Source organism: Cupressus sempervirens, chromosome 1, assembly GCF_028749045.1.
Source record: "Cupressus sempervirens isolate cs-2001-9-10 chromosome 1, ASM2874904v1, whole genome shotgun sequence".
In the NCBI taxonomy this organism is placed as follows: Eukaryota; Viridiplantae; Streptophyta; class Pinopsida; order Cupressales; family Cupressaceae; genus Cupressus; species Cupressus sempervirens.
Window position 1 is genome coordinate 432,717,711 of NC_143118.1, and position 22,685 is coordinate 432,740,395.

At 36.5% G+C, this 22,685-nt stretch overlaps 2 protein-coding genes across 7 annotated transcripts in view; both read right to left on the bottom strand.

The window, feature by feature from the left end:
- LOC149578130 (vacuolar acid trehalase) overlaps positions 1 to 22,685 on the bottom strand; it is a 303,065-nt gene that overhangs the window by 93,623 nt on the left and 186,757 nt on the right. The gene's annotated exons all lie outside the window — the stretch shown is intronic.
- On the bottom strand, positions 8,631 to 12,553 carry LOC149578131 (uncharacterized). Of its 2 annotated transcripts, XM_089827631.1 has the most exons (7): positions 12,122 to 12,553; positions 11,269 to 11,923; positions 10,897 to 11,129; positions 10,629 to 10,781; positions 10,080 to 10,480; positions 9,537 to 9,942; positions 8,631 to 9,402 (listed from the first exon to the last, which is right to left on the bottom strand). In XM_089827631.1, exons 2-7 carry the CDS (start codon positions 11,889 to 11,891, stop codon positions 8,822 to 8,824), a joined length of 2,397 nt encoding a protein of 798 aa, XP_089683757.1. In that variant the 5' UTR covers positions 11,892 to 11,923; positions 12,122 to 12,553; the 3' UTR covers positions 8,631 to 8,821. The 2 variants fall into 2 exon arrangements, with proteins under 2 accessions (XP_089683757.1, XP_089683756.1); XM_089827630.1 differs by lacking the exon at positions 12,122 to 12,553 and having other exon boundaries at positions 11,269 to 12,009.

The following is a 22,685-nucleotide window of genomic DNA, read 5'->3' on the forward strand; positions in this document are numbered from 1 at the left end:
AATGCTGAAAATGGCATTAGGCCCAATGATGCCCTAGCTGAAGTAATTGAAGTATCACCTCCAAATGTGCAACCCTTCAGAAAATATTTCACTTCCTCAGTTATGCAAATCCAATGGAGTTTTCGTTCCCAAAGATCAACTAACTATCTGAAACCACTTGGCTCCACAATAGACTATGTGACTGAATCACAATTTGATGTCAAGAGAGAAATAAACAACTGGATGATTAGAATGAAACCCGGGGTGCCTATTTATTCTTTTTCTCCACTTTCTCCAGAAACTTCTAGAACATTAATTTATTTTATCTATTAGTGACTTTATAAAAAATATTTTATAATTCAAGTCACTTTATTAAATTAATTAAATATAAAGTTACCTTTTAATATTTATTTATTTGATAACTTTATAAATAATTAACTTAATATCACTTATTTATTTAATTAAAATAATTAATTAGTCATCCTCATAAAATATTCATTATTTTGGATAATCTAATTGATTAAATTAATTAAATCAAATTGCCTCCAAAATGGGGACATGACAGTCCGCCCTTCCTGAAATTGCTTGTCCCCAAGCAATGGCTGAACAATAAACCAATCAATCTACTTGGATCCCAAATGTAGTCATGAACTATACTACTGTCAATTAACACAGGCTCCTGTAATATCCTCTGCAATATAACCAAGAGGAATCCATAATCAAAATGACAATTACAACTCAACCAAACTCCAAAATCACAACTGCCAACACAGTAAATACCATCAACGCATCCCACTAGCCTATACAGAATGTACAATCCAACTCTACAACAATGGTGAACGCTCCCGAATGAAACTGTACCAAGTATGGAGAATCCACACACTGTACAACTCCTGTAGGCAACACAACTCTGTAAATCACCGGCCACTATCTCATAACCATAATTCCCATGCACTGCTGATGGTGAAAAGACATCACAAGATAAACAGCAAGAAATAGAACCCAAACCAAATTTGTCTGCCATCAACTCCTCAACACAAGAATCAAATGCTAACTAATGTACATACCCTGCAGTATAATGTTGATAAAAAGAACCAACCTCAATCAACAACTCACCATGAACAAGTGATACAACCCACTGTGACTGATCACCAGCTAAGTCAGGAGATGTCATAGCCAAAGGAGTAGAATCAATAACAACCGTTGAAGCATAACTCCCAAACTCCTGCTCTAAGTCATGTATTATCAAGCTGTCAACCACAGAATCTATCGCCATGTCATGCCCATCACAACTCTCATCTCGAGGTGTCAAACCGTCCCATAATTGATGACAAGCACTAGGAACCAAAGTACATCTCTGTATCATCATCTCATCAACATGGTCATCAAAGGTAAATTGATGAGCATACCTCACAGTGTAATGCCGATAGAATGCGTCAGTCTTAGTCAGTGGCTCAGACTGCAATCCAAATGAAACTAACTGCAATCGATCATTAACCATTTTGGAACTGACTACTACCTCCGAAGATATCACCAAGGGAGTATTACTAGCAGGAACCATGCCAACTGCCGGCTCCCCAACATCACACATGATCTTTGATACAGCATCTCTAGTCTTTGTGCCATCAGTACTAGAGGCCACCACTATGTCAGGCATACCACAACAATCTGCTACAACACCCAACTCGACTGAACCTAACTCTAGTGGGAACGAACCCGATATGCCAATGTTAGTATCAAGGATGGATGCATCCCCATCTCCACTGTCTTTGACAATCTTGACCATGGACATCCTCGGATCACCAGACACCACAGCTTGTGACTGTACAGAATCTGGTAAAGACTACAGTCACTCTAACTCCATGGTCACCTTAGCCAAATGAAATTGTGACTCCTCGAAAGCCAACTGTGTACTCTCAAGAATCTCAGAAGTCACCTCGAGTTGCTGAGTAAGCTCACTCACCTTATCTTCCTTGGCCAATAATGCATCGTATGCTGTACTCCCCCACTCTATAAGATAATCTATGTTGGCTACCAACTGCATATAATTCTATCTTAGAATCCGGATAGCCTCCCATAAAGAGTGGAACTCTGTCAAGGAAAGATAACTGCCTCCCTGCTCATCACTAGTAGAACCCCATCCATAAACTGCTAACAACTGACGAGCAACATCAAAATTTTGGCAAGCGATAGCAATGTCTCGCTCACTAACTCTCAACTGCCTAGACACATGATGGCACTGGCTAGACTGTCTCCTACCAACCTCTGACGCACTGTCTAAAGGAGTATCCTCAAAGTTACTGGTCTCTAGAGTATTACCATCCACATCCTGTGAATCAACTCCAAAAGCTCATATCAACATACGGAGTATCAAAAACTGTAGCACCGCTATCCAACTCCTCTGTACCAAAAGAAATTGCCAAGGAAATTAAGTCTTCAAAACTACCCACTGCATCCTCCTGGATGTCATCAATGCCAATATGATCTTGGGACTCATCTGTACACATTGCCAAATATGAAAGATCATCAACACATTCCAGCAAGAATGGTTGACTAGATATATGAACAAAGCCCAACACCGGTGTATAAAAACTAATACCAACATCGGACAAGCTGTTGGCACAAGAAAAAACAACACCGTGCAATCTGCTAATCAAATCCATGATAGCACCCAAACAATCACTGCTACCAAAAAGTGTTAAAGATCTCCAGTCAACTGAATCCCAAACGCCAATACAACAATCTCGAGTCCATATCCGTAAACTAGAATCAGCTGGTAACTCAAGCAAACTCCTCACCTGAGTAATATGACCAATACCAACTAACTCCACATACCTGTTTGACATTGTCCCTATACCCTGGATGTGAATGCAAGATGAACTCACAACATTATCAACGACCACATATGATTTACGTGCCGCAGAAAGCTGAGTATCAGGAGTGCAAGATGAAACTAAACTCAACTCCATGCCATGCTTATCCCCATGTCTCTCCCAGTCCTGTATTGCCAATGGAGTATTCACCAAAGAAGCTCGAGTTTCCTCAAGCTCGCGAGAAAGCCTGTCAACTTCCTCCGCCTTCCTCCTCAAGGCATCTGAATAGTCTTTGACAAGTCTACGAAGATGATCACGATCTGATAGAAAATGTAAATAACTCAACTTCATCGTTCCCATTCCTTCCCCAATCACCTGTAAGTCAACACAAGAAGACTTCCCCTGAACTCCCTTATGTCTACCCTGTAACTAAACCATCCGAATGTGATCCTCTATCATATCCCGCATCCTGTCATGATGAGATAATGAAGTCATAATACTGTCTTCGCTCACCTTCAACTGGCTAGACAAATCATGTGAAGTACTACTAGCCTCAACCTCATGTGACGAAGCATCTATCTGTGCCTCGTACTCTCTCTCAGCAAAGTCATGAATGCTCAATGTCTGCTCATCTTTACCAAGTATCTCACCATCATGCACAAAAACATCCTCATAATCATCATCTGAACCCACTACGTTGTAGTCACTGCCTGTTGGAACTAAACCATCCTGAGTACCTGTGACATCACCCTCTGACGACCTGTATACAATTGTCTCAACTTGAGTATCAAGTTGACCGTTACTATCAATCTGCGTAATATCCATTCCCACTACCTTCTGAAGTATTGTGTGCCCAACATCTTCTTCCAAGCTAGTCTGATTTTTGTCCTCCCTAGATTCGGCTATGTCACCAACTGTTGCAAACTCCTTGTAGAGGTTTCTAGATACCTCATTTGTAGAGACCTCTTGTTCTTCTTTGTCTTTGTTCTGTGATGTACTCCTCTTAAACATGGAAACCATCAATTCATTCATCCTTTTCTGACTTTCATCCAACCTTTTCAAATTTTGTTTAAGCTTCTTCATATCCTTGTCCCACTGCTTCTGGATACTTGAAGTAAACATGATTAACTAACTGATTCAATGTCCAATCTACCCAACAGGATTGTAGGTCAATAGCTCTGATACCACTGTAATAACCCCAACAGGTTATAACTCCTTCAAACACCAAAAAATCTTTATACTTCAGTTGTTTGACATTTCGTCAAACATTTTGCAAGCAAGCTCTGATACCACTGTAATAATCCTGCTCAATTCCAACCTTAAAATGCTGATTGAAGGCTCGAAGAATTTGTCAAACACTTTGCATACAAGGGGTCATATGACTGATATAACTTTTCAGATTGCTGCAATGACTCTTGTTTCGATTTGCATCAAAGAGAATGCTTACAAAAAAAACTCTAGATTGTCTAAACAATGACCTAACATGAATGTGCAACTAATTTTGACAATATTCAATACAAATATGAGACTTAACTACTTGCAATATGCAGCTGCAGCAACTAGTGATTATGACAAATACTTTGGGTGCAACCTAAGATGGCATTAATGCACTTACAACTAAGTGTGATTAATAGTATGCAAAATTATAACATTATTTATGCCAAAAGAGAACTTACAGCCAATTGATATTTTGTCAAACAATTGGAATGCAAACTAACAAGCTGATCATCAACTCTAGGGTTGCAATATAGATAGTCAAAAATTACAACGCTCTCTCAATTGCAAAATCCTAGCCTTCCTTTGATACCAATAATGCCAAATGGCAAACAAAGACAAGTACAAGGTGAAATAATGAAGTGTTGAAGCTATATTTTGTACTCAGCTGAAAACCTACATTTCTCAGAAAATATGCCAAATGAGAAGTGAAGAACCTAATTGTAGATGGCTGTAATATTTTCCTTCAATGTTGCCCCTTCTGCTTGTTTTTTTCTGATCTGCTTTTTCCACTTGCTTTTTCCGGATTTGCTTTTTTCGTTTTGCTTTTTCGAACTGCTTTTTCGGATTGCTTTTTTCGGAGCTACTTTTTCGGATTGCCTTTTCGGCCTGCTTTTTTTTTCGGTTTTGCTTTTTCGGCCTGCTTTTTTCGGACTGCTTTTTTTTTGTTTTGCTTTTTCGGCCTGCTTTTTTTGGACTGCTTTTTCAGTGTGCAGACCTGATAGAAATGACCTCCAATAAGTTTGGCCCTGCTAAAAAAAACCTCCTGAAATGCTGAAAATGGCATTAGGCCCAATGATGCCCTAGCTGAAGTGATTGAAGTATCACCTCCAAATGTGCAACCCTTCAGAAGATATTTCACTTCCTCAGTTATGCAAATCCAATGGAGTTTTCGTTCCCAAAGATCAACTAACTATCTGAAACCACTTGGCTCCACAATAGACTATGTGACTGAATCACAATTTGATGTCAAGAGAGAAATAAACAACTGGATGATTAGAATGAAGCCCGAGGTGCCTATTTATTCTTTTTCTCCACTTTCTCCAGAAACTTCTAGAACATTATTTTATTTTATCTATTAGTGACTTTATAAAAAATATTTTATAATTCAAGTCACTTTATTAAATTAATTAAATATAAAATTACCTTTTAATATTTATTTATTTGATAACTTTATAAATAATTAACTTAATATCACTTATTTATTTAATTAAAATAATTAATTAGTCATCCTCATAAAATATTCATTATTTTGGACAATCTAATTAATTAAATTAATTAAATCAAATTGCCTCCAAAATGGGGACATGACATAAGAGTGAAAAAGCACTACCACCTGACCGCGTGGAACCTAAATGGTCCACTCCCACCGTGCTGAGGAGATAGTCTCAAGTTCCAGAATTGCTATCAAAATCACAAAGCACAAATATTCTCTAAGTCCAGGAATCCTAAAAGTATACTAACTCAAAGGTTTCAATCACAAAACGACATCTAATCCTAGAGGCACACAAAGACATGTAGGAAACCTACTATGCAAGCGGAAAAGTGTCATCGCACGATCATGCTAGAGTTACCCTGGCAGTCTCTCAATAGACCCCGGCCCCCTAGTGATCCCTGTGCGGCCACTAGTATCCTCTCATACTAACGAGGCATACTACGAAATGCAAGGTCGCAACCAAGCGTTCTCTCTACTCCCATCCTAGTCTGTACTAGCACTCGAGGCATGGGCGAAAACATACAATTATCTTATTAGGTTCATTTAATCACCATTTAGTGTAAATGTTATCACTTATTAATAAAACTTACAATGAGTTACCCTGGCAGCCACTTAGGGCCCCGGCCCCCATTGCAAGCCACTTCCCGACACTACATGTAGATAACTTATCCTAGGCTCATGGAATCATAAATCACAAAATCACCTCAGTCCTATACAAGCGACTGGAAAAATACCAAAAGATAATCCATAATAAGAGCATCAAATCTCCATGAGCAACTGAAGAGCATCCATAAATAATCCTGACCACAACAGTTCTCTATTAGCAACTGAAAGTATCACTGATAATCACAATATCCATTGGTTCTCAACAAGCAACCAAAAAGTATCTTAAAGTAATACTGATCGAAGACTCCAAAATGGTCGAGTCAAAACATGTCACAACATGATGTCATCAAGATCAAAACAAACATTTCAGTCCCATCAAGGCAACTGGAAAGTAATCCAAGGATAACTGATCGATGACTCAAAAATGGTTAAGTCAAGTGTCTCAGATACATACATCTCAGTTTCACACATGAAGACTGAAAAGAAATAACAAGCAATAAATACAAACATCTCATAGAGCATACCATTACATTACCATGGTTGGGTTTATAAAGAATCGAGATCAAAAGACATCATCATGACATCACAATCATAACCCCCGAGCCTCTGGTAGAAATCCTATAACTGGTCAACACTAGTCAACCCAAAACCCAAGATAGATAGCATAGAGAAAACACAATGCAAGCACATGTTTTGGTTTTGCTAAGATTACATAATTGAATTAAGTGTGGGGTTTCAGTTTCTATTTGCAAGTATACTTCAAGTGTATAGGTTCTTCGTTTAAGTACAAGTCAACCCTTTCCAATGCCAATTCAATTAAATTTAATCGAATTAATTAACAATTATTTCCAAAAGACGTCTCCCATTATACAAAATAAGACTTATCAACATTCAAGTAGATAGTTCATAGTTTCTTTAAAACTTGTGTTACCAATAATCATATCATTTTTAACTCCATTATATAACTTAATTATCAATTAAATTTAATTAATTCTATAATTAATTAAATTAATTAATAATCACATAACTGTATTAATAACATAATGATTCTTATCAAGCAAGGAGTCTCTCTAAATGATTATGGTATAGAACAATTCCCTAGATAATTATTTACTTATTAAATAATTCACTTTGTTTTACTTAAATCAATGTTATTAATGATTAAATAAAACTTCCTCAAAATCAATGTCACCAATCATTTCCCAAAAGCACCTCTCAATATTTAAATTTTAAGATTAAGACTTATCACCTTCAATTAAGTGACCCACAAATTCCCTGAATTCGTTATTATCGACTAAACAATTAAAACTCTATTATCAGTTAAATTTAATTAATTCTTGACTAAATTAACTAGTAGCTATGTCAATAACTACATGATTATCAGCGGATGATAATTTCGTACATTAAGAGTCAACTATGTTTCATTCCATCAATGTTCAAATTAATACTTTAATAATAACAAGTTCTAACAAATCCGCAATACCAAATATTAATATCTCAAATAAATTCCTCCTATGTACGTTGATTAATAAATCAATTAATTAATATTCCTCCGATTATTAACCAATTCAAATTGATTAATATCTTTTTCAAAACTTCAATCATTAATTAATCTCAACTATATTAACTTTAATAGGATTAATTAATATCTAAACCATTTACACTATTATTTACTTAATAGTTTGCTAGACCCAACAAACATTAATAAATAATAAACTCATCAAAGCTATTATTAATCGATCTAGAGAAACCTTACAAAAACTTCATTAGTGAATATTTAACTAACTCTTAGCACAATTAAGGTATATTAATAATTTATTTAATAATACATAACGTATTAATAACAACATAATAATTCAAATCATAGCAATGTTATAACAATGTTATAATATAACAATGACTACTTATCAATTAAATCTTAATCCAATATCACTAAAATTTAAGTCTCTTAATTTAAATCATTATAATAATGATTGGTTAAATCATCTTTAAACAACTATTATTAACATAATTTAAATTACCATCTCTTAATTATTTAATATTTATTAAATAGTATTTAATATACATTAAATAAAATTAATATTAAATAATATAAATTCTAAACAAACTTCGCTAAAATAATAATAAACATATATTAAAAGTCGGTTTCATATTATACCATAAACGTTTTTTTAATAACATATAATAAAAAAAAATTTAAAACAAATCATATCGCTATATATCAAAGAAACGTGAATCGGAATCGGATCGGAATCGGCAAGGCCGAATCGAATCGTGAATCGGCAATGAATCGGCAATGAATCGGCGATGAATCGGCAAATTTGAAAAAACCCTTTAAATTTAAAGATTTTAACAATTTAAAACTTATTTCATGCACCCTTTATTGAATATAACTTAAGCACACTATAACATCATCAAATAGAAGTTAAAACTTAACATACATAAACATGAAACATAAAATCCATCACATACGTAACTATGTTATCTAAGATTCTAAAATGTAAATTGTAGGCTAGCTGAAGTAAATAGAAATCAAATGATCATAATGATTTAAATCATAGAATGTATGTAAGATGATCCATAAGACATCAAATCATAAATTTATGTAAGAATCTAAGATGAAGATCCATGAAAGTTTGAAACTTTGAAACATATGTCTATCAATGATTCAGTATCAATATCTGTAAACAAAATATAAAAACAAGGCTCCAGCTCAAGCCTCAGACTCATAGTCATCATCATCCTCAACATCATCCTCAAGCTCGGCTACAGCCTCAGCCTCAGCCTCTGAGTATCCAGTCTGCCTAGTAGCAAGGCGTCTAATGTAGGTCCTAGAGGACTGTCGAGCCATATCTCCCGCATATAAGATGGGCTCACGAATGTCGCTAGGGCCTGTTTCTGTGCGTGCACGTGTGCGTCTACCAATGCCTGAAGAACGTGCTCTAGCTGCCTCAGCCTCTATATCCACCTGGTCAATCCACGCACGGTCTTCCTCAGTGAAGACTGGATCTACAACCTCTGTGAGCCACTCTGATTCTGGATCAATCTCCTCCAGAATGATCGGAGAGGAGTCAGTGCCCAAAATCTGTCTGATCCTAAGACGGAGGTTGTAATGAACGAAGACAAGATCATTCAACCTCTGCACTGTCAACCTGTTTCTCCTCTTCGAGTGGATGTGCTCGAACATGGACCAACTGCGCTCACATCCAGAAGCGCTGCTTGGCTGACTCAGAATACGAATGGCAATTTTTTGAAGTTTTGGGGTTGTGGCCCCAAACATTTGCCACCATCTATCTGAAATAAGGGAAAATAAAAATAATTAGTCTCATTCACAAATTACAAATTACAAGTTAACTCTAAAATTACATAATCAACTTTAAGTTTAGAATCTAGATTCATGAACATTGAATATATTATTTAATTTTTACCTGGCTGTATTGTTTCCCGAGCATCTATGGCTACCCTGCTAGAGAAAAGTGGCCCTTCTTTATTATTGAACTTATCAAGCTCAATAATTGCAGCACTGCTATCCTCATCAGTACTCAACCTCTGGATCACTGTATATAATCCGGTGAGAACCTCCTCATCCGCCTTGAAGTCAGGACGGAAACGAAATGCCGAATTCAAAAAGTAAGCTGCTGCATGGATGGGTCTGTGGAGCTGATTCTGCCATCTCCTATCAATGATGTCCCAAATAGGGGCATACTTCTCCTGCACTCCTGCATACTGAGCTTTAATGGCCTCCTTGGCCCTATCCATGCCCTCATATATGTAGCCCATAGAGGGCTTCTCCCCATCAGCAGTTCGTAGGAGAGATACAAGAGGCTCAGTGGCCTACATATAAAGTAAAACAAAAATTTGAGTCAAAACTTAAACATAGAATAATTCAATAATATAAGGTAAAACTAAATCATTAAACAATTAGCATAGTAAACTGTAAAATATTAAATGTTAAATTGCAATAAAATTACCTTAAGTATTTCTCTAGCAGGTTTCCAAAAACCATCATCATCAAATATGCAATCCACCACATCTATCCCTGCAGTGGTCGTAGCATAGGAAGATGAAATCCACTCCCGCCCAACAAACATGCTCCTCAAATCATCCCTTGATGTCAACAAGGACTGCAAGGTGATGAAATTCGAGGCAAACCTCGTGATCCCTGGACGAGCTAACTCTTTGTCTCCTGTGTACTTCCTCATTGTGCTAAGGACAAATGAATGATTATAAATAAACTTACATATGTTTTTTGCCCTTTCCACACATGACTTGACCCACTCAAGTTTGCCAATTTCCTCCAACATGAGGTCAAGGCAGTGTGCTGCACAAGGGGACCAAAATATGGTGGGGTGCCTCTCCATCAAAAGTTTGCCTACAACAATTTTAAGATAATTAGAAATTCAAATTTCAAACATGTTAGAACTTAGAACTTAGGAAATTTAGAAATTCTAAGTTAGAATTAGAAAAAGTTCAAAATTCAAATAAATTTATTTTCAAAACTTAAAAAGTTAAAAGTTTACCTGCAGCAACATAACTTGCTGCATTATCCGTCACCACTTGCACCACATGTTGTTCCCCCACCTCTGCTATAACTTCCTCAATAACCTCACATAAGTATGTGGCGTTTTTTACATGAGCAGAAGCATCAATGGATTTGAGGAACATGGTATATCCTACAAGTAACAAAACAACGAATTATAATTACTATTAGCAATCAACAAATCAAAATTTGAAATAGTCAATCACGATTCAAAATTATGTATGTAGGAAAGTAGAATGATCAATCACCTCCACAGGATACAAGAAAATTGAGGAGTGTTCTTCCCCTCCTATCTGTCCAACCATCAGTCATGATGGTGCAACCCTTTTCGATCCACTCCTTTCGGTTGTCCTCAAGCTCATGCCTCATATCCTCAACCATTTCCTCCAGGAGGTATCCACTCAACTCAGCCTCAGTTGGGGCTTTAAACCCCGGACCACAAATGGCAACTGCATCTATCATGTTCTGCCAATAAGGAGTCCTGTCACAAATAGATAATGATATTGATTAGAAATTTAGATGTCAAAAACTAAAATCATAAAACAAGTAGATATAATTAAAGTTTTACTTTTACTTTTAACTTTAACTTTGAAGATAACAAAGAATAAAGAATCAATTACCTGGCTGCAATAAATGGAATGTTGCAAAAGTACCAGAATTTGCAAATCTCTTTTCTGGCAGCATCATGAATCTCCTTGTTCAAACCCATGCCCTCAAGCGTGGGTTGGGAGCCAGGAGTAGTGCGGGGCACAAAGTAACTATCCATTCTGCTTTTCCGCACTCTAGGCCGCAATAGGTTGGTGTTGGACTCTGTCTCAGTATGAGACCGACTACCACTAACACTCACATGAGCACTAGCACTAGGATGAAAAGGAGGCCTAGAAGAACCCTCCCCAACACAACCTACGGATGCGGAAGCTGATGCAGATGCACTTGCAGATGTAGATGCGGTTGCGGATGTGGGAGCACGGGAGCCAATACCTCTTAACCCTTCAAGTTGCATTTTCTTAGTCAACTTGTCTTGTTCAATTTTTTCTAATGCCACTAAACAAGAGCATTTTGCCTCAGCGGTTTGTTGAGTGCAAACTGTGACATCATGGCCAGGTATGCCAGCAATGTGGTATTTCAATCTATAGATACCTCCCGAATTTATTTTTTCTTTGCAAAATATACATTTTGTTTGATATTTGGTTCTCCCAGGAAACTCTTCATTATATTTCCAGCATTCATCTTTTTTACCCATTGTGGAAATTGGAAAATGAAAGCAAAGGGCTGCTGCAATAAAAAAATTCATGTAAAAAATCAAAGTTTGCAACTAATAAACAAAAACTACAAAACAACAAACCCTAGTTTGCAATTTAGTAAAAGTTAAAACTAAAAATAAAAAACATTCAAGATTTGCAAATGAACACTAAAAAAATTTAACAAAAAATGCATACTACACTAACATGCAAAAAAAAAACCAACACTTACCTCTTGCAAATGAGTTGAGGAGTGTTGATATTGACTCCTTAATGCTCCCAATGCAATTTATGGCCTCCCCAAATGGACTTCTGATCTCTTTGGTGCTCTTCCTTCTTGCCGGTTGGAAACCTATGGATTCTCTTTTCTCTTCTTCTCTCTCACTCTTCCTCTCTTCTACTCATACTAAGCAAATAGAAGGCTCTTTAGGGTTATAACAAAGAGGAAAGTCAACTTAGAAAGCAAATAAAACATGTGTTTTTTTTTAAAAATTGAACTTTCTATCCTTGCTGCCGCGGCCGATTTCTGGCGATACCCGATGGCGATTCTGGCGATTTTTTCCATGAATCGCCGATTTTGGCGATTCAGGCGATTCATGCGAAAAAATCGCCACCAGCGATTTCCGATTCCAAAAAAATCGGGAGCCATGAATCTTATCGCGATTTCGGCGATTTCATGGCGATTTTTGGAACTATGCTATATATGATACGCAGTACCTGCTGCCGCAAGCACTGCGACGACAACGAGTACATAGTATCCCTGTCGTCGCAATCCTTGCAATGGCAGGTCTGCCACCCGTAGGGTACAAATCATGCCCTCCCTTAGTTAAGATTTCTTTCAATTTTTTTTTTATATATATAATAACGTTTTTCATAAAACGTTTATCAAATGCACGATTTAGATTTATGTTATAATGTTTCCGACTGCAACTTTTAAAAGATCAGCGTTTCAATATATTTATATATATGTGTGTGTGTGTGTGTGTGTATATGTATATGTATTTATATATATGTATATGTATTTATATATATATATATATATATATATATATATATATACATACATATATATATATATATCTATATATATGTATATATATATATATATATATATATATATATACATATACATACATATATATATATATGTACAAATGTATGAAATTTAATAAACATATATGTATATTTTAAACACAGAAAACATTTACAATAACGCTTGCAAATATAACATAATTTTTTTAAATAAATAGGGATTTTCAATTTTATAAATTAAGAATTTTCCCTATATTGATTGATCTCTAGATTTACCTATTAATCCTTCTAATAGGTTTGCCTATAAACTATTAAACCCTAGCCCATAGAATTTTCAAATCTACGCATGAGGAATTTTCTCATATAGAATTTAACTACCCATAACAAGAATTCGTAGAACCAAGATTTTCAACACATGAAATCCTCAGAAAGTAGTCAGAAGACATGAAGAAGACAGGAAGTGCAAAATGCGAAAATAACATAAGCAAAATCACAAGTGTCTACTTGGACACTGATGCTAAAACACTTCTCCTCAAAGTCTGCAAAGCAAGCTCCTTCCTTCTCCAACGTTCCCGGGTCCTCCAAATACGCTCTCCAAATGCTCTCCAAACGCTCTCCCTAAGCTTCTAGGAGTGCCTCCATATAAACAACTCTCAAGAAGCACCTAGAATGTCTCTAGAAGCAACCTGAAGGTGTTGACAACTAAGCATGAATCTTTTCCAACCTTCTAGATGAGTCATAAGGTTGTAGACACCATGTGCTTAATTTGTGCACTAACTCTTGTATTGTTGACAACATGTGCATAATTAGAGTGCAAACTCTTGTGTTGTCTAAATGACAACTCCCAAGAATTCGCAAACTCCTATGTGAATGAATATTAGAATTATGCACATTAATTAATTTCATATTCACTTTACTCTTTTTAATTTATTTATTAATTTTTTTTAAATCTCATGCACTCACTTTAATAAATCCACTTGTCTAATCTTAATATATTTATATTTTAAACACATGCACACATCATGCAACCTATAATCTTTTAATAATTTTAATATCTTTTCCACTTTTAAATTCATTTTTGAAACTTAATTGCTAAAATATTTATTAACTTAAATAAATATTATCACATTCCAACTTTACAATTATATCTTTTATCTCCAAATTAATTCATTTTATTTAATTAATTTTCCAATTAATTAAATAAAATAAATATTAAAATACCATATTAATTTTTCATTAAATTAAACCATTAATTAAATCTTTTAATTAGGCTTAATTAATAGAAAATACACCAAAAACTCATAAAATAAAATACGAAAAACCCATTATAGCAAAACACATACAAAATCAAACCAAAAGGGTTAATATCACGAATTACGTCATCTGACGCATTCAGAGGGTACTCAACTCAGATACTTGTCCTAATTTCCAATTAGGACAAATGGCTTAAAGGGTTGGGATTTGGACTTGAGAATTTATCTCCTCTCTCTTACCATTGAGATAATGCGATAGAGTACGCTCATCCTGGCAATTCAGGGAAGTTGATACCTGGTACCTGCAACCTGCATAAAAACCATGCATGTACATACAATATATATATATGCTAAGCTAAACAGGCAATGGCAAGAAGTGGTGCATCGTGTAGATTCCGACTAATAGGTGACTACGACTCCCTTCCTTAACCACATCAGAAACGCCATCCAAGAACAAACACACACACCATACACATGCAAGTATGGGGTAAGTATCCATAAGAAAACACATGTGATAATAAACCATCTAACTAATCAATAACTGAAAATAATGTAATAATCATCATGCATACATGAAATGTAAAGTCTACGTAATCTCATCACATATCAACTGAATCCATAGCACAATATCTGATAGTCTCAAAACAATGCTGCTAACCATCAACATAACACTAGCCCTAAAAGAGTTCGACAATGATAACAAAAATGTGACCTAGGGGCAGGCACTACAGTCTATCATTCCAATTGGTCTCTAATAGACTTCAACAAATTGGGATCGGTAGCAAACGAGGGAGGATATTTCACCTCTAGAACTGCAATCTCCCAATGAGAAATTACCAAGACAAGAAAATGCAAAGCTGAATGATCATTATTGATTCTCAAAGCATGTTGATCATATATGAAGTCAAACATCTCTCAAATCAAGAAAGTCGGCCCACAATTAGGTTGGTGCCCAAGTTTGAATTATGAATATGGGTTGCACCCAAGGGGTGACACCACAAGCACAACACAAAGAGGGCCCCTAACATTCACTCAACAACTTATGAGAGACCAAACAAATGTAGAAACAATAACTAGAAGCATATGGCCTACAATAATTACTGAACTGTGACAAACCCTAGTTTGCAATGCAGCTTGTTGGTTGAATACACATAAAGCCACTATCCCAAACTAACCTAACTTCAAAATTCTCACCAAAACCTAGTACGTAATAAACAAAGAGGAATATGCCTTGATCACAAAATATGCAAGAACAATAACCCCAAAGGACAACATCCAAATGCTCATTACTATATGTAAAAGAGACAGGGAAAACAACGACCATCTCTACATCGAACTCTTTTACTAGATGTTAACACTTGCAATCCAAAATTCCTATGCCAACTAAGAGAGGAGTACAAAAACTAGGAATTGAGAAGAATTATAAAGACATTGTCCACATGTTCTCTCTAAAATCCCTTATTTAATCTCTTAAGATTATGGGACTATTTACATAGATTTCAATTGCAAGAGACTTCTTTCTACTTAAGATCTTTACCTACAAAGATGCTCTGAGATACTTTGTGAGAACTTGACACCACTTATATTATTGTAATGTCCCCATTTTAGTTTGTTCTTGTTCTGCAACGGGGTTAGCCTATGATTGACCCTCATAGGCTAATTATTGTGGATATAAGGACTTCTGAGGCAGAGGCTCAATTATGGGAGGGTCATGTCTTCTCCATGAATCAGTACGCTATAGTTTGGTCTTCATTTGGCTCAGATTGGACTTTTTTTGGGCTTAGTTTAATGTACTTACTATTTATGGTAAGTCTAGAGATGACTGAGAGGGACCTTTCTATTTTTGGAAAGTGCATTTGGTCAAATGGGGAAATAATAGGTGTGACTCCTATTTCAGATAGTATATTAATGTAAAGTTCCTGACATAAAATAAATAATTAAACCAACCTTTGTTAATGGGTCGATTGATTTAGTATATCTTGGAACCATTTTTATTTAATTGTTTCCATAGGTGTGGTTGTCGCCTATCTTTGTAAACACTTGGAAAGTTTCTCTGAAGGGTATTTAAGCACGCCACGTAGGTAGTAGTTGGCATGCGATTTTGGATTATTTCTTTGTACTATGAATTCCTATTGGAGTTCAGTATTGTTCGCCATTTCGGAAGTGAAAGATCTTCCCCACTTGGCTAGTGTAGTTTTGGTGGGATTCATCCCTCACCCTAGTCCATCTATTAGTTGGCTCGGATCTAGCAAATCAAAGCATCTTTCATATATGTAGATATTATTGTTTCTGGAATACATCTATCTTTATTCGTTTTTTGTGTGTGGCAATGTGCGCTCTATGTTTCTATTGATTCCTCCATGATTGATCGACAATTGTATTCTTTCGTACGCATACCCCTATCGCCCTTCAAAAACCATCATTCCGTACACATTTCTCTGTCACCGTATAGACTTGCAGTAGCTATCGTACAGATCACCCTGTCGACAACATCATTAACACCATATGGCTTGCATCATTGACCATACGACCCCTACCTTGCTACACCCATTCACTATATGGCCCTTGCCTTGTTGCACCCATTGATCGTACGGTCTTTGCCTTGCTGCACCGTACAGCTACACCCTTAACCATACAACCCTGTCATGTTCTCACCGTACACGCTGCATTGTTGACTTGTTCTCACCATAAGAAACTTACAGAAGTTGATTTTGACGATGCATTTTGGCACAGGGGAAGGAAAGACACCCTTGGTCATTTCTGGAAAGGAACATTATAGAGGTATCAAAGCCAACGATCCTACCAGCCTGTGGACAATGAATGGAAGTTTATAGTCGAAAGAGAAGATCTTCTCATTTAGTTGATAGAATGGCGGATCAAGAACCCACTCTTGTCGAACTCATGGCACTACTAAGGGATCTTTCGAGGAATCAGGTTCACATCAATGATAATCGACTTATGGAAGAAACTCTCAGGAAATTGGCAGAAAATAAAATATTCGGTGAACAAAATGGTCAGAGCGCAAACTCGATGTCAAGTAAGGCAAACCCTCATCCAACACGCTTTCGACCTTCCATGTCATTTTTCCCTCCACAGACGAAGGTACCACATGGAGGAAAGCAGACAACTTTTGAGGAAGTTCAAGAACAATTGAGAGAAGACTGGAAGAATGTGAATTTGGAGGAGGATATATCCTACAAGGATTATGCAAAATTGAGAATGAGATATTCTAGAGGCGGACACTAAGGGTATTTTAATGATGATCTTAGAAGAAAGTTGAGTAAGGTAAATTTGTCACCATTTGACCGATCCGGATCCATATTTGGCCAAGCATGGGTGATGAAGGTCGATACTTACTTCAAACTTAATCCAATGCCAAGTGAAGAAGCAATCAAATTTACAGCACTCCACTTGGAGGGAGTGGTGTATGAATGGTGGCATCATGGCACTATCACATTAGGGCATGACTAAATAAATACTTATGCAGAATTCGCTAAAAGATTAGTAGATCGATTTGATGGTAAAGATCTGGAACTTAATTTCAGAAAGTTGGCACAACTAAGGCAAACTGGATCGGTCGATCAGTACATCACAGAACTTCAAAAACTTTTTGTTTTGGTTAGACATTTCCGAAAGGAGACGGATAGTGCTCTTCATGGACGAACTGATGAAACCACTAAGGGGTTGGGTAAAAGGTTTCAATCCTACCACCCTTTCGGCGGCTATAAAAAAGGCATGAAGCATGGCATCATCATCAACATCATCCTCTCGAGGTTACTCACACTACAAACCGTCAGTATTTCCAAGGGACAAAGATAACAAACCTCTGCCAAAGAAGCCTTTGTTAAACGAAGCTACCAGACAAGAGCTCCGAAGGAAGAAATTATGTTTCAATTGCAAGGGACCTTGGGAACCTAGGCACACACAGATGCCTCGGTAAAGGGAAAATACACTACATTGAAGTCATATCTGATGATGAGGAAGATCAGGAGGATCTACCCACAAAAAACGACCACCCCACGAGGACTCCAAAATGGTAAATCTAAACCGTACGAAGAGAATCACCACTTTCGTATGGCGTAGAGCAATCATCGCCTTAGCCAGGAGCCCAAGATGTATGGTATTTCATGTATAGGGAACCCTTCAAGGAGAGAGGGTCATTGTGATGGTTGATAGCGGAGCCACTCTAAACTTCATAAACTTGTCTTTGGTGAAAAGATGAGGTCTACCTACTAAGATGCACGCACGATTCTAGGTCAAGGTCGCCAGAGGGACACTTTTGCCCTCTACGCACCTTGTTCCCCAACTAAATATCACCATGGCTAACCACACTATGATGGAGAATTTCTTTATAGTGGACCTAGATGATATGAGGTTATTTTGAGCATACAGTGCATGGAGACACTTGATGAATATACTCAAAGTTTCAAATAGATGGACTTCACTTTTGTTGTCAATAGGAAGAAGGTTGTTCTCCGTGCGATGACCAATGAGGGACCGTAGGAAGTTTTGGCATAAAGGATGGAGGCCATATTTTGGCATGATGACATTGCATGAATTGCACATTGTTTCGTTTCGGCGGAACCTATAAAAAGACAATAGACACCCCATCAAGATGATCTTCAAAATATCTTGAGTACCTCTGATAAAGTTTTTATATACATTCCTCCCAACATACCCCCCCAACGCGGGTTTGAACATACAATCGAGTTGGAAGTTGGCACAAAACCAGTTATCACCACGCCATACCGTCATCCCAAAAAAATCAAAGATGAGATCGAGAAGAGGATTCAAAAGCTGCTCGAGAAAGGATGGATCCATCCCAGCTCTAGCCCTTTTGCATCATCAGTGGTATTGGTAAAAAAATTAATATTCTCTTCATAAAATAGATTATTAATCAAACTATTGTTAATGGGCCAATTGATTTAATATATTTCAGAACCATTTTTGTTTTGTTTCTGTAGTTTTTGTCGTTGTCGGCTATCTTTGTACACTCTCAGAAAGTTTTCCCCGACGGATATTTAAGCACAGCTTGTGGTAGTCATTAGGTATGCGACTTGGATTATATTTCTTTATACTACAAATTCCCATTGAGATTCTCTGTGGTTCACCATTTTGGAAGTGAAAGATCTTCCCTACTTGGCTATTCCGATTTCGGAGGGATTCAACCCTCACCTTATTTCATTGCATATAATACTTTTCTTGGATCTGGCAAATCAGAGTACTATCTTTATTGCAAATTCATATACTTATATCTCTAGTAACAAATTGAATCAATTGCTTTGGCATCAATTAGAAAATGAATTGTTCTGATACTAAGCGTAGATCCATTTCATATTTCGCATGGCCCACAACCTATCTGTGATTCCAAGCGACATCCATCGTACGGCCTAACTACTCTCTATCGAGTGTCTTCCTCTCCATACACCGTATGGCCCTTACCATACGGCCTTCCATTCCCCCCCCCCCCCCCCCACGCATCACCTTCCATTGCCATTCGTATGGTCGACCTGTACCGTATGGTCATCTCCACACACTGTACAACCCTACCTTTCCTTATCGTATGGCCCTTGGTGACTACTGTACAGTTGTTTAGTCTTCCATCCTATGGCCACACAATGACTTCTATTGTACCATACCCCTATTCTAGTCCATACGACCCTCTAGTCTTCTCTGTGCATACCAATCTAGTCACATCCGTACGGCCATTCCTGTTTCCTATAACTCATTTCAGTTTGGAGTTATTATGGAACATTACAATGGTAGCAAAACTTCGATCCTGCCAGCCTATGGACAATGAATGAGAGTTTACAGCCGAAAGAGAAGAAGAACCCATTCCATTAATAGAATGACTACCGAACCGGAACCTGCTGCTACCAAACTCTTGGCACTACTAAGAGAACTTGCTAGCAATCAAGCACAGATCAATGATACTGAGCAACTCATGGAAGAAACTCTCAAGAAGTTGGCAAACAATAAATATCCAGAGAACAAAATGGTCACAGCACAAACTTGGTGTAACAAACGGATTTCATATCTAAATCAAAGACGGTTTAAACTAAAATCTCCCAGCATCTATGTAGATAACTAAATCCTTTTCACATGACATCAACTGCTTTTAACAATTAACAGAAAATAACTAAAATCACATTCAATTGAAATAACTAGATCAACGATTAACTATTCAAAACTGTATTCATGTTCAGCTGAAATAAATAGATTAACGATTAACTAGCATAACTGTATTCATGATCAACTGTAATAACTAGATTAATGATTAACTATTCATAACCGTATTCATGATCAGCTGAAACAACTAAATTAACAATTAACAAAACATAATTGTATACAAGTAAATGCTTAACAAGAAAATAAGAAATGGAACATACAAGTATTTTTGCAAGATCTTTAGTTGCTTGTGCAAGCCTCGGCTTTGGTGAGAGGAGAAGCATTGACATAAGCTTAACCTCCCAACATCGGACCATAATTATCCCCACACATTCAATCAAAATAGAATAGCCCTCCCTACCTCGGGATCAGGCATGAGATGTTCTTCAGTCCAACCACCTGAGCATCTTGGTGTTTTGATTGTCCACTCAGTTATGAAATGGACATGCTTACATAACTGGCACTACTGACATCAAGTGATCATTAGTTGGCACACATGCCTATAAACTACCTTGGCCAAGGATTTCTGATGGGTTCAATGATCCAATCACCACCACTTAACAATAGGATTTATTACAGGGATGAGCCTAGGCTATTAAGTATATTTCATTTAAGGTATTCTTGTCTGATTTCTTTTTTGTTTTCTTGCAGATTTATTCAACCTCTTCACCATACTTGACTACATAGCCGGTGATTCCTAGGTGTATTAAAATTATGAGCACTCTGCCCTTTTACACCTCTTCACCATATCATGGCTATATTGCCGATGAATCCCAGGTGTTTTGGAAAGATTTTGAGCAATCTGCTCTTAATATCTTTTATCATAATTTGACACAGCATAAAACTTGTTATTGATATCAATAACTTCATGAAGGTTTTTACTACATTTTGAGACTCCTTTTAAAGAGATACTACTAGACTTCTTTTAAGATGATTCTGGATACAACGAAATAAAAAGAAAAGCTCAATATATATCACAGGGAATATTCAGCAAGTTAAATAATATGATAACAGTTTTAGAGAAGGAGACTCCTAAACTTAGCTGGCTGCAATGAAATATGTATTCAAAAACATTGAAAGGTAATTCATGACTTGATATGTATTGCTTGAGGAACTGGCAAACTGATCGGCTCCCTCTTGTTACTTAAAAACGTCACTTCCAGTGCTTATATCTCTATATTCCAGCCGGAATACTTGCTTGGCTATGGTGAAATCGCACTATCCGAACAAGGTTGTAACAATGGTATATTGCAGATGTAACAATGGCAGATTGTAGATGTATCAATGGTAGATTGCAGACGTAACAATGGTATATTGCAGACATATCGATGGCAAATTGCAGACATAACAATGCAAGGTCAAATCGGTTAATGTGACAAGGAAAAACTTGAACTTAGCAAGGTAGAAAGAAGTTTGGGCACCAAGGAAAAGCTGAACCCGTCTCTCCCTCACAGCTTTCATATGTGGAGAGCGATCATGACTCCTTCGCTTCCGTTGGTTTCAAAAGATTATAGCCAATTCAAAATTTCAAATATTAAATCGATTATGAAACGAGAGGGAAAGAAAAATAAAAAGTTGAAAAGAAGAGTTGGAAAAATTATAATTTCAATTGTTATTATAATATTTATATACGTTCATGTATGTATATCAATGGGGTGACATCATTAAAGTACATTATTATAATTTATTGGTGCCATTTCATTTTTATATTTATATGTACATATGTAAATATTTATTATAATAATATAATGAAGATCAACTAAAAATCTCTTGAGGTATGTTTTATATTTTAAATTAGATTATTTTATGTTTTCTTAGATTATTTTCTTAATAGCTCATGCGGGTCCCAAAAATGTATCATGTGATCAAGTTGTCGCATCCTTTCCAAAGAAGTTTAAGATCATACTTGTCGATCCTGATGACTGAACTAAGTGAACATCCCATTCCGATGACCCCATTTAGCAATGCTTCCCCCCACTTCATCTTCTCTTGCAATCAACCATAAAACACTTCTACCATAATAATAATTCATAAAAACATAATAATTGTTACTTTAAATCAAGCAATTGCTAATCATCTAATAACAATTAATGGTTAACGACCATCTTAATTAACAATTAATACAATGTATATAAATAACTACCTATTTCACATGATCATGAAAGGATACTCCGTTAAATCCAATGGTTATAAACAAATTTAAAATTAAGTCAAAATTTTGGGATGTAACACTCGGTGTCGAGTAAAACAAACCCTCATCTAGCACGCTCTCGACCTTACATGTCGTCTTTTCCCCCACGGATAGAGACACCACCCAGAGGGAAGCAGTTGACCATTGAAGAA

What these genes read in the sequence shown, in the direction of transcription:
- LOC149578131 (XM_089827630.1), bottom strand. Translation starts at nt 11,942, where the DNA reads ATGAATTTTTTTATTGCAGCAGCCCTTTGCTTTCATTTTCCAATTTCC. An exon ending in AGCAAGTTATGTTGCTGCAG is followed by an intron (nt 10,481 to 10,628) that starts GTAAACTTTTAA and finishes AAATTGTTGTAG; the next exon opens with GCAAACTTTTGATGGAGAGG. An exon ending in TCGGGAAACAATACAGCCAG is followed by an intron (nt 9,403 to 9,536) that starts GTAAAAATTAAA and finishes CCCTTATTTCAG; the next exon opens with ATAGATGGTGGCAAATGTTT.